Source organism: Lonchura striata, chromosome Z (genome assembly GCF_046129695.1).
Source record: "Lonchura striata isolate bLonStr1 chromosome Z, bLonStr1.mat, whole genome shotgun sequence".
NCBI classification, from domain to species: Eukaryota; Metazoa; Chordata; class Aves; order Passeriformes; family Estrildidae; genus Lonchura; species Lonchura striata.
In genome coordinates this window covers 15,861,277-15,874,828 of record NC_134642.1, presented here as the reverse complement: position 1 = coordinate 15,874,828, position 13,552 = coordinate 15,861,277, and the positions used below count along the sequence as shown (strand labels likewise).

General features: G+C 44.0%; 1 protein-coding gene across 1 annotated transcript in view; it reads right to left on the bottom strand.

The window, feature by feature from the left end:
- The window catches only part of DMRT1 (doublesex and mab-3 related transcription factor 1), a 62,178-nt gene that overhangs the window by 19,411 nt on the left and 29,215 nt on the right, over positions 1–13,552 (bottom strand). Inside the window, exon 4 of the mRNA XM_031507300.1 lies at positions 9,410–9,572. Within this exon, the coding sequence (XP_031363160.1) occupies positions 9,410–9,572 (163 nt within the window). The remainder of the gene's footprint in view (positions 1–9,409; positions 9,573–13,552) is intronic.

Genomic DNA, 13,552 nt, shown 5'->3' with positions numbered 1-13,552 from the left:
AGAAGAAGAAGTATGTCTCACACCTGACAACACCTGGACTGCCTGAGACTAAACAGCTACTCTTCAGCTTACATAAATTGTGGCTAGCTGACTAACAAAAGATAATTTAGGCTATTTGCTGTAGTTGTTTCCCAGTTCCTAAGCACTTTTTTAGAATAGCTGTGTCAGTACGTCTCCCCAGCTGGCTGCAAATTAAGAGCAGACAGAGGCAAGGCTTTTTGCTGTTCTTTGGGGTCATTTCTCAGCCATATCAAATCAGCCTGCTTTGTTTGCAGTTCCATCTTTTTACCTTCAATGCTTGCAGAAAGCACTTCAGATTCAGGGAAATGGTCTCAGGGACCTTTTGCTTACCAGGACTTCTTGACCCCTTCTGCACTTACAGGCAGATGCCACCTATGGCTCTGAAGTGTTACTTGTTTGTTATGGCATTCACTTCTAGGACATATATTCATGCAAAATTAAGATATATAGGAAGCTGCAAAAAAATTTCATATACAAAAGCCCAGCTAGGAAGAAAACACCCAATCTTTCCATCTCTTGAGCATTTTTCTGGGGCACATACCATTCCTTGCATGCCAGCAATGCTTTTGTCAAAGTGAAACTTTTTTATCTGAAGCAGGGAGACTGCTTCCAACATGCCCTTTCTTGTGGAACTACTGGAAGAGGCTCTTTACAGAGCTGCTCCGGTCTCCCCCATGGCCAGGCTTCTCCCATGGCTCAGTACTGTTGTTGATACAGCATCCAAGCACAGAAGCAAGACTGAGCCTCTAAATGAAGATTATGGAATTGTCCGAATCACTTCCATTTCCACAACTTTAAAACTGGACATACATGCTATATGAATTCTAGAAAGGACTGTGAAAAAGTGTTGTAGTGCTGGAAGCAGTTACACAGAAAACCTGTCACCAGAAATGTTCTTCTTCATAAAATGATGCTTGCTTATTTACATAAAACTGCTGATGTTTTCTGCATCAAAATATAACCTTTTCTTACGTGTCTTTAGGAGAACTTTCAGACTCCTGCTTAATGTTTAAGCTGCAAACACAGCACTATTCCAGTGCTTCATTCCTCATATTTCCAACACTCATGACACTTAAGACAGGAAAATAAAAAATTCAAAATTGTCCAGCAGCTGGAAAAAAATTTTAAATGCAAGATATTTTTTCATCATAGCCAGACATGTGATGCAAATATCTCAACATTTAACCCAATGATGACATAGAGGAGGTTTCACTTCATGCCAACTTTAAGACCAGGTAACTACTCTAAAATATGAAGTGTCTGCTGATACAGGGTTGTTTATCCTTTGCATATTTCTATTTGAATGTTGAATTTTTCTGTCACTTTCCCAAATCTGGTAAACACTTTCATACAGATAAGCAAATGCTGCACTTTCACGCGCTGTAAACAGGACCCAGAGTGAGGCATATGCCTTGAATGTGCTTTCTTGATCTCTCAAACCAAGGTTTTGTCCAGGTTATTTCATAAATGCTGGAAAGGCTTACTGAAAATCAGTGGAAGGAGTTAAGACTATTCTGGCTTATGTACAAAACCCAAGAAGCTTCATTTCAAAAACAAAACAAAACAAAACAAAGCACTCAACCAACAAAACAAAAAACCAAGAACCAACCATCCAACCAACCAACCAACCAACCAACCAACCAACCAACGAAAAAAACCCCAAAAACAACAACAACAACAAAAAAAAGCATGCAGCTGTCCCACAGGAATAATGGGAACAAAGCATTTGGCTTTTAGAGATTAAATACCTTGTTGTGTCTCACTCTCAACTTCCCCACTTCTCAACTTGTCTTCCAAAACTATACTTTTGCATGTACATGCACAAGATTTGGCAATCTTCTTATATGTACTTTCCTCCCACTGCTTTTGCAGAAAAAAGGAAAAGGAAATATTTTGCAGTACTGAGTATAGTATCTCCCTCCCACCTAGAAATTACTGCCTGAAACTTAAAACTTGGTGACCTAAGGAAGCCCTCTAAAAACATCCTTTTGTTGTTTGTCACTGGTTTACCAACTTCTTATCTATTTTTTTCCCAGTTTCTGCTGAAACGGCAGCAGCTGTGTTTAGTTGGAAACAAAACATTTTACTTGGAAACACTTCAGACTGCAAGGAGGTTGAGTGATGATGGTATTTTACTACTCAGAAAGCATCAGCCCATTATTATATGTAAGACACTCTAACATGCCACGATGGGCCTGTACAAGTGCTAAAAGCTTTCAAATATCTTCACTGAAAGAAAGAAAGTGTGGCTAGTTCATTTCTCATCCCTTTGACTGCAACTGGTCTAAGCAGGCAGTTAGCTTACCAGAATAAAATTAGTTAATGGTCTTACTCAAATATAATGACAACACAAGAACTGGCAAAGCCTCTATAATGCTGAAGCTGTAGCTGAAGTGCAGGTAGTAGACTGTATGTGTGTGTAATAAGACCACTTCATATTCTTGCCTGGGAACTAACTGAACAATCATTTTTATTAAAGATGCACATTTTGGATGTTTTGAAAATGTGGCTAAAACCTCAGTTTTTTATTTTGCCCTGCAGCTCTTCTAAGCACACTGTTACCCTTCTGTAAAATTTCCGGGTTAGCAATACATAAGTCTTCACATTGGTTTTAAAAATATAGTCACTGATTTGCTGCAGGAGTTTAGGTCAAGTTTTACAGTCTACATTATATAAAAAATTAAATTAGATGATCCTAATGTTCGCTTCAGGATCTAAAATCCATCAATACATATTTTTAAAAAGAAAGGAAGACTCTGAGCATGATTACCACTTCAAATGTACAAAAGGAATGAATAAAGTATGTTTTGCTTTTTTGAAAACACATGAGAGTTGTCTTCAGAAAGCAGCAACCACTTACACTACAGAAACATGTCACTTAGGCTTCATAACAAAGGGGTCAGGCAGTGGACAGAAAGCTCAGCCCAACAATTAACAGTGAAATACTCAAGAATGTGTCTTTTGTAGGAGACAGCAACTGCAACATGTGCAGTCAATACTTTGGGGAAATTACCCCCCCCCCCCCCCCCCCCCCGCTTAATACACAGGATCCACCCAGCACTCACACAGGTGACAATAAAGAGGCAACAAACCTCTAACCCTCTCAGGTCCATGAAAAGCACCAGAAGAAAAATGTCACAGAAGAGTAAATCATGTATTTCCTGAAGATATTCTTTTCTCTGTAGGCAGAAAAAGTAAAAACATCTCCTCCAAGACTATGCCTAAGAAAAAAAGAAGATGCTTCTAAGAAGCCTGTTGGCTATGATCCTGCTCATGGGTTCAAATTTCTTCCAAAAACATTGGTGCCTCTTTCACCCACTAGCTCCCTGCTATGGAAAAACACTTCTTCAGAGTCTGGAAAATGCTGTTTGATCTCAGTAAATTACATCTCACTGCTTGTCAGTTTCTGATTGATGGTGTAACTTAGGGAACAATATCTGTGTGTAGAGTAGTGTCTGGAGAAGCAGTCAGGGATTATTGAAAATACAGTATTTATGCAGTTTAAAAATCAGTAGAACATTACATATAATTTTTTTCTAGAGTGATGAAAAATTACTGAAGTGCATTTGGGAACAAAGGGTATAAGGTCTTTTGTCTATTTTTAAAAACACTTGGCTGGTAAGACCTCTTAGTGAGTTAGCAGTGATGGATGCAAGAAAAAGTGTCAACTGCAGTTGAGCATAAAACCAACTGCTTCTCCAACCAATGGGCAGAAAGGAAGACGTCACTGTTCAGTGGTGGTTAGAAAAGAGGGAATAAAATAAAGTTGAAGAAAAGAGAAGGAAAATGAACCAAGGATCACTGATTTCTCTAAGCCATTTAAAACTACTAGAGAAGGAGGAAAAGTCTAAGGTTTCATCACACCACATATTGTTTCTTCATCTATCTAACATGCCACAGTTAGTTGGAAGACTTTGAGAAACAGCCACTATGAAAGAACAGCTACCTCCTCTACAGAGATGATTCTGGAGTAAGTGAATACAAGGGCTCAGTGCTGACTTATACAAGGCTCGGGTATGACTTTATACACTCTTCACCTTCCGAAATATCACTTGAATCCTTAAGGCTCTGTCATGACAGAACCACTGGACACAACTGAAACAGACACCAGGTCTTCCAGCCACAGAAAGACCATGACAGAACAATTATGGAACCTACACAACATACGTCCTCCACCAGTCAGAAAGAGGAGAAGAATAACTTTAATGTAGAAGGAAAGAGAAGAAAATGAGGATGGATGATGTTATCAGTGCTATGACTCAGCGAAATAAAAAAACGAAACAAAAACAACCCACTAAAACTTAGCAGGTGTAAAGCGAATGAAAAAAAAAAATACTTCCCATAGACCGTATAAAATTAAGCTGCCACGTTCACTAAGTGGTACAGACAAATGTGTGAAAAGCTTATTATCCTGGCTCAGGACATCTTTGAATGCTAGAGAGTGTCAAGATTTTGTTCTCTGTTTCTCTTATTTCTCCAGCATCGGTTATTGACCTGATTCAGTGATGGAAAGGCAGCTCAGTGGAGTTGGATTACTCCAGCAGAGCCAACACCCCTGTTAGCACTGTCTGCTATGGGAATAAGGGAACAAAGAAGCTCAAGAAACACTGTCAAAACTACAGGGTAAATCACAGAATCACAGAATAATGAGGCTGGAAGAGACCTCTAAGATCATCAAGTCCAAGCTATACTCTAACACCTCAACTAGACTATAGCACCAAGTGCCATGTCCAGTGTTTTTTTAAACACATCTAGAGATGGTGATTCTACCACCTCCCAGGGGAGACAATTCCAATATTTTATTATTCTTCCAGTGAAAAATTTTTATCTTGTGTCTAATGTATAGGTATCTTGACGTAGCTTGAGGCTGTGTCCCCTTGTTCTGTCAGCTGCTGCCCGGTGGAAGAGACCGACCCCCACCTGTCTACAACCTCCCTTCAGGAAGTTGTAGAGAGCAATAAGGTCACCTCTAAGCCTCCTCCTCTCCAGGCTAAACAACTCCAGTTCCTTCAAATGTTCCTCACAGGGTTTGTGTTCCAAGCCCCTCTCCAGCCTTGTTGACTCCTCTGGATGTGCTCAAGCGTCTCAATGTCCTTCCCAAACTGAGGGCCCAGAACTGACACAGCACTCAAGGTGTGGCCTCACCAGTGCTGAGTACAGGAGGAGAATGACCTCCCTGCTCCTGCTGGCCACACAATTCCTAACACAGGCCAGGATGCCCTTGGCCTTCTGGGCCACCAGGGCACACTGCTGGCTCCTATTTAACCAGCTGTCGACCAGCACCCCCAGTCCCTTTGTGCCTGAACACTGTCCAGCCACACTGTCCCCAGCTTGTAACGTTGTAGGGGATTTTTGTGGCCAAAATGTAGAACTTGGCACTTAAGACTTATTAAATTTCATCTTATTTGATTCTGTTCATCGATCCAACCGATCTAAGTCTCTCTGCAGAGCACTCTTTCCTTCCAATAGAGTAACACAAGCTCCCAGCTCAGTGTCATCTGCAAATTCTTTAATGAAGGACTCAATCCTGTCATCCATGCCATCAATAAAGCCATTGAACAGAGCTGGTCCCAGCACAGAGCCTGAGGGACACCACTGGTGCCTGGCCCCAGCTGGATGCAGCACTGCTCACCAGCACTCTCTGGCCCGGCCATGCAGCCAGTTCTGAACCCAGCACAGAGTGCTCCTGTCCCAGCCGTGGGCTGCAGCTTCTCCAGCAGTGTGCTGTGGGAGACAGTGCCAAAGGCCTTGCTGAAGCCCAAATGATCAACATGCACAGCCTTTCCTGCATCCACCAGGCAGGTCATTTGGCCATAGAAGGAGACCAGGTTGGTCAAACATGATCTACCCTTCATAAGCCCCTGCTGGCTGTGTCTGATACCCTGGCCATCCTGTAAGTGCTGTGTGATAGCACTCAGTATGAACTGTTCCATTATCTTACCTGGTACTGAGGTCAGGCTAACTGGCCTGTAATTACCAGGATCCTCCTTCCTTCTTTTTTTATAAATGGGTGTCACATTGGTCAGTTTCCAATCATCTGGAATCTCGCCAGTGAGCCACAACTCTTGATAAATGATGGAGAGTGGCTTTGCAAGCTCATCCGCCAGCTCCCTCATCACCCCAGGGTGGATTCCATCTGGTCCCATTGATTTATGAATATCCAAGCATCTCAGCAGTTCCCTGACTGCCTCTTCTTGGATAACAAGAGGACCATTCGGCTCCCTGGCACCACCGATCAACCCCTGAGGACAGTTGTCTTGAGGACAAGCTGTCTTACCACTAAAGACTGAGGCGAAGAAGGCATTTCAACCTTTTCCTCATCTTTGGTTACTAGGTTGCCTTGTTCCTTATTTATCCAATAAGGAACAGAGGTCCTTTTACTATTAATATATTTGTAAAAACTTTTTTTATCATTTTTAACAGAAGTTGCCAGGTTAAGTTCAAACTGAGCTTTGGCCTCCCAAATTTTTTTTCTACATGCCCCAGCAGCTCCCTTAAATACTCCCTGAGAAACTAGTCCCTCCTTGAAAAGATAATACACCTTTATTTTATTTCTAAGTTCTTTCAAAACCTCATTGCTCATCCAGACTGGACATTTGCCTCGTTGACTCATCTTTTGGCACATAGGGACAGTCTGTTCTTGCGCCCTCAAGATCTCTGCTTTGAAGGCACACCCATCACTCCTGGACTCCTTTGTTTTCAAGGCCTCTTTCCCAAGGAACTCTCTGAATTAAGTCTCTTAAATAGGCCAAAGTCTGCCCTCCGGAAGTCCAACAGAGAGATCTTATTGACAATCCTCCTTATTTCACCAATTCACAATAATTTCATGATCACTGTGCCTCAAGTGGCCTCCAACCTCCACATTACCCACCAGTCCATCTCTATTTGTGAACAACAGGTATAACATAGTTCCTCCCCTGGTGGGCTTGCCCACCAGTTGTGACAAAAGGTTATCCCCCACACACTCTAAAAACTTTCTAGACTGCTATTTTTCTGCTGTATTAAGTTCCCAGCAGATGTCTGGTAGGTTGAAGTTGCCCACAAGAACAAGGGCTGATGATCTAGAAACACTGTTCAGTTGTTATAGAATAAGCTGTCCACCTGGTGTGGTTGGGTGGACGATAGCAGACTTCCAGTAGGATGTTGGCCTTTTTGGCCTTCCCCTTAATTTTAACCCATAGGGACTCAACTTCATCATCATTAGTTTCAATACCTACGACATCCAAACCCCCCCTAATATAAAGAGCCACCCCTCCACCTATTCTCCTTCCTCTGAAGAGCTTGTAGCCATCCAGTGCAGTGCTCCAACTATGTGAGTCATCCCACCAGGTTTCTGTGATGGCGACTACTTCATGGTTCTGCTGTTGCACCATGGCCTCCACCTCTTCCTGTTTGTTATCCATTCTGCATGCATTGGTGTACATGCACCTCAGATGGGCTGCTGATTTCTCCCCTAACACAGTCTTACCATCCTTAGGCCTGCTTTCAGACAGCCCAGATGCATCTCCTTCCCCCTTCACACCTAGTTTAAAGTCCTCTCAACAAGGTCTGCCAGCTCATGAGCTAAAAACCCACTGCCCTTAACAGAGAGATGTATCCTGTCTGATTCCAGTAGAGCAGGTACCATAAAAGTTGCCCCATGATCAAAGAATCTGAAATTTTGCTGATGACATCAATCCTTGAGCCACTTGTTAATAATGTGAGTTCTCCTATTTCTTTCATCTTTTTTTCTGCCACCAAAGGGACTGAGCAGAACACTACCTGTGCACCTGTCCTATCAACCACCTGGCCCAGTAGCCTAAAGTCCCTTTTTAATGCCCTGACAGTCCTGTTTTCAATCTCATCACTGCCAGCCTGGAGTATCAGCAGTGGGTAACAATCAGAGGACTGAATCAGTCCAGGGAGTCTCTCAGTGATGTTTCGTACCTGGGCCCCAGGGAGGCAGCAGACCTCCCTGTGGGATGGGTCCGGTCGACATACGGGGCCCTCTATTCCACTCAGAAGGAAATCATCCGTACGATTACCCTTCTTTTCTTCTTAATGTTAGAGGTGCCAATCTGTTTTTAGACAAGTCATAATTCGGAGGCTCACTGGGTGGACGATTATCTTCTAAATCATCTGTCTGCCTCCCTAGATCCAGGGCCTCATACCTATTCTGATGTGGCACGTGGCAAGGGGATGTGGGCCAGGAGGGATTTTTGTTATTACCTCCCCAAGCAGGGACACATTTCCACTCCCCTTCATCTACCAGGTGCCCCTCCTACTGCCTGAGAGAAGCATAGGAGTCCTCTGACCCTTGGTGGGCTTCCCTTAAAGATGTAAGGGCTGAAGTCCACCAGCCTATTTCCCTTTCACTATCCCTGATACTCCTTAATCTTTCAACTTCCTCCCTAAGCTAGGCCCCCAGTAAAAGGAGGTCGTTCATCTATTCACACTATAGGCAGGCTTCCTCCACAGCACTCCTTGAAAACATGGATAAGCTCAAACACTCCAGGCAGGAATGGGTCAGTACAGACACATCCTTTTTGGAGGGCTCCACTTGGTCACATACACTTGAACTGACCACAGATTTTGACCGGGTTAAAACTATTACTAGGAGAAAGCCTAAAGCAAACCAACCAATAAAAATGCCTCACCTGACTAGCAAGAACCTGCAGCCCTGCCTGCTTGCCCTGCCTGCACAAACTGCTGTGACCCTGTTTGCCTGCTCCTGCTCCCCATGCTACCCAGACACCTCTTAAATGAGTCACTCAGGAATGAAGGAAGCTCCACCTCCTGCTCCTGAATGGCTCACCAGCACTGGAAATTACTGCTGATTACAATATTCCTTAGGAGAGCCTGAAACACAGTATGTAAAGATTTATCTGTGGTAGTTTTAAATTAAGTAACATGGTATGATTAGTGTGAAAAAAAAAAAAAACAGAAGCAAGTATGCAAAGGGCTTCATTATATGGCTGGGATGCAGTAGTTCCCACATGCGAGTCAGAAAGGATGGCAAAGGCTCAGTGGGAGGCCTGTGGAAAAAATCACAGCATTTCTGAGAAGAAAGGTAATTCTGAGATTGGAGCAAAGATTGTTATTTACTCCTGTGAGGGAACCAGGTGATAAGCACCAAACAGCACCTCAAGCGCCATACAACTTAAGAGACATATGTAAGTGCAGAAGGTACAACTGATTGGACTCCTGAACAATGAGGCTTCTAAAGTGCAAGACTGCATGACTATACACCATCAGCCTTACTTTGCCACCACATTACAAGCCTTCCAGAAGCCACTATCTTTAAAACAGCTGCTTGATGATGCTTCGCTTCCTTCCCAGCAGCAACCCACACCTCCTGAGTGCAGGTCCAAGGCCAGCTGGTGCCACACACCCCAGTGGGTGCACTCACCTTTAGCTTTTGACTCCGAGGAGGAGGGGATGTCCTCAGGGGTCAGGATTTGGGGGCGGCACATGGAAGTGCCAACCCCCTGTCCCAGGTAGGAAGCAGGTGGGTAGTAGGAACACATACGGTACTGGGAGCTGATGGTGTGGTGTTTCTCCATGCCCTTCACCTGTCAGGAGAGAGAAATGCAAGAGCAGCCTGTGAAAGCAAAGCCCCAGTGCCACGGGGGCACCCTGCTATCCCTCCCTGCCACCCCTCCATGGCTTTGAAGGAGGTCACAGTGGATGCATGGGAAGTAAAATTCTGACATGCTGGCCTTGGGTTTTTGATTTGATGGCTTCACAGTCTGCCCACATCGACCAGCTACAGGTGGTGTGATGTGAGATATGACCCAGCAGCAGACGCAGCAGCAGCAGCACACCTATGCTGTTTTACCTTACTGCAGATGGAGATGCATCTGGCACACAAGCAAGTACCCTTCACTGCCAGCACCTTCCTGCCAAGTCCCCAGCTTATGGCACATTCAAGTGTATACACCTGGCCAGTGTCAGAGGTGAAGCGTCCATACATCTTCTACACCTCCCCAAAGACCAACCCATGTCAGACTGCTGGCAACTGCTCTGTCAGGGACCTCCTGGGTGGCTAAGGAGGTCGACTCCTGTCGACCGAGTCTCACAGGATATGATGCTCCATGGTGTTGAGCAGTGACACACCCGAACACAAGCACTATTTTTCTTACAATACCATAAGATGGGAAAAATATTTTCCTGAGTTACTGAAAAAAAGCAAATTGTGTTTAGACTACACAAGAAGCTGGTTGTGAAGCCACAACTGGACACCAGCCAGCAGGTCTGCCATGTCAGCACAACATCAATTGGATGTCCCTTTTCCCTTACACAGATTGCAGCGAAGTGGCAACACTCACACATCAAAGTCTGTTCTAGACTCCAGTGCCCTGATATCATCCAAACTGATCTCCTCAAAAAAGTGGCAATTCTTTCTCAAATTTTTATTTTATGAAAAAAACTAACAACTTACTATTATTTGTTATACAAAGCCCTTACAATGCAACATGGCCTCTGTACTGCAAAAATGCTCCCAAAACAAGACTAACTGTCGCAATGGGAAAGATAAGACTAGATGGTTTCTCTAAGTATGGTGGAAAGAGAATGACTGAAAGATGGAAAGCTTCTGGGCAGAGACAAACTGTCATAGCTTTGTACCAGTTAGGTAGTAGCAGTGCCAGCAATAATGCACATCCAGCCATGCCACTACACAATGTCTGCAAGCAGACATGCCTGACAGCCTTTTCAGCTAGGTCCCACCTCCGCTCTGCCCGCTCCATTGTGGCTCCCTTGGGTCCCTGGAGCCCCGCTCCTCAGCCCTTCCCAGGCTGCAAAGCCCATCAGAGCCAGGGAGCAGGGGAGGCTAGGCATGCACCTACAGTCCCACACAGCTGCCCCACGCCAGTACACCTACAGGGTCTGGTCCTGGCACTCGGAGCCACCAGCACCTCCCAGAACCACTCCACAACGCAGTCACCCTTTGTTTTCCAAGGGGAATTCCATGTAATTCATTTTCATATGCCTAGCTGCAAATACTGTGGCCCCAAGCCACATAAAATCCTGTTGGTGCTCTCTAAGGCATATTTTCAGTGAGATTAGGTGCACAGAAAGAGAATGGTGGCTGTTCACAGGAAGCAAAGTGAACTTCTGCATGATTTCTGACAGCTGCATAGTTGCATATACTTGCACATGTACTGAGGGACTTGCTTTTAGCCTGTGAAAGTTAAGGGTTTTTCTCCTATAAATTAAAGCAATACTTAACATTTTTGTTTTTCTATCTTCATATGCAGAAAAAGTTCGACACACACTCAAGTTTCATCCAGAGTAAATAGTAAATTACTGTTCAAAAATTTAATGAGTCATCCTGAGGAAGTCTGAACTCAACCACTGACATTACTTCTCCTCTTCTGACAAGGGGCACTCTCCTTTTTGGAAACAAGACTCCCCCAACAAAACATTGCCTCTGTGCGATACGAACTGCCCAAAAGCACAGTCCAAAGGACATTTTGAATCTGCACATCTGCAAAGCTCAACAGCTCAGTACCAGGGGAAAAAAAAAAAGTTAGTCAACTGTTCTTTATCTGCTGTGTTGCATATAGTTTTCCCTCCCTTAGTGGGGCAGGGCAGCATCCACAGACCTCACATCTCCACTTCTCCCTTGTGCAAGGCCACGTGTGCACACGTACAACCAAGAAAAGGCTGCCTGCAGGAGACAGATTATTTCAGCTGTAGCAAAATGGAGGGATCACTCCCCAGCACGAACTCTATCATGTGCACATTTCCCCTCCTGTAAAGTGGATGCAGTGATCCACCTCCTCCATTCAACACTTTTTTTAGGGGTTTTCTCCATTTCTTAAAAAAAAACAACTCACCTAAAATCCCTAGATGCAATGAATTATTACTACTATTATTATTAGTGTGTGGTAGCTGGCTAGCAAGAGACATGTTTTATAATCTTATTACCCACACCAAGTCTATGAACCACAGTTCAACTGACAGCCAGAGGCTTGGCTCAGCAAAGAATATGCTGTGTATTAACCACTGAAGAAAATCCAAAAGCTTTTGGTTTTCTTTTATTAAACTATTTAGAATCTATACCACAGTAAATCTGAACCATAAGGTTTCCTTTTTATAGTGCTTAGCAATCTTATTTTACAGTAACAATAAAAAACCAACCAGTTGTAAAAATTCTTGACCTTAGCACTGCATTAAAAAGGGGGCTTAGGAGACCACTACCCCACGAGAAGGAACATTTGGTCTGTACTAACTCCTGCAGCTCTGTGGAATCCTTGAAGGTTTTTGGCTGCCAAAAAAAGAGAATCAAGACAGCCTTGGGGATTATTTTCCTTGATTATTAAGATTATTTTTAACCTGGGGCAGTTCAGCTTTCTAAATGCTACAGTCAGGTACCAGGTTTGGGATCCTGTACTCGGCCTGTCAGGGTGAATGCTAGGGTCATGCATGGATCACACGAGGACAATGCCAGGCCTTCTGGTGTCTCCTGCCTCCCTTACCCCTTCCACCCCTACAACAAAGCTGAGACAGGCATGAGCTGGAACAGTCCCACAAACTACTCTGTTTTTTATCACTGCACGCTACTTGCCAAAAGAACAAGGCATATTTTAGGTGAGCAAGAGCTGTGGAAGGCAAAAGCATGCATTAGTCTTTGCAGAAGGCATTCTAAGCTGCTAAGTTGCTTCTCTTCCAGCCCACATAGTGCTTGTGCTCTGCTCCAGCTGCAGGATTCACCAAGTACCTCAGAGACTTTAGTGGGAGACACATATCATCAGAACAGCAGTTGGCCTATGCAACATTTACAAGTTCCCCTAAATTGTACAACACAGCACACACTCAGTAATGCTTTAAAAGATGTACTGCAAGCAATGTTGAGATGTTTACAATTCATTAACAAATAAATATGGCCTGATTGGAAGGCCACAAGTGTATTGTAAATTCTTCCCCTGTGTAGCGAAAAGCCACTGTGAGGAACTGAGAGGCAGCTACAGTTTGCCCTTGCACACTAAATCAGAAACAGGACTTGTTAATTAATGAACAAAATGGTCAGGGCAGCCCTACAGCTATGTCCAACACTGACAGCATATATAGTAAAATCCAGGGAAAATATGAGGAAAATGCTCTTGCGTCAGACCATTCCTGTAAAAAGCCTTTCTCAACAGCTGGTGGAAGAGCACATAAAGCCCAGTGCCTCTTCCCAAGCTTCTGGTAGCATCTGCATAACCTCTACATACCTTCTTCATGGAAAAAGAGCTGAGGAGAGAAGGTGGCCAAACCAGAAACAGGAAGGTGTCAAAACAAGCACCAAGTGGTGACTCACCTCTCTAGTCTCAGAGGTGAGAGAATGATTCTGCCCTTCACAGGCATTTGTTTAGCCAAAACACCACCTGTGTAATTCTTTTATTTGCAGAAGCTGCCAGACACAATCTCTTTGTGAGCCCACCAGTGCTATCTTCACACTTTGCAGCTGATCCTAACTATGGGCTTCTTTCCAAGAAAGACAAACAGGAGGAGGTCATGGATGCTATTCCTGGGTGACAAGAGCTGCAAAAATTTATAAGCAACACAG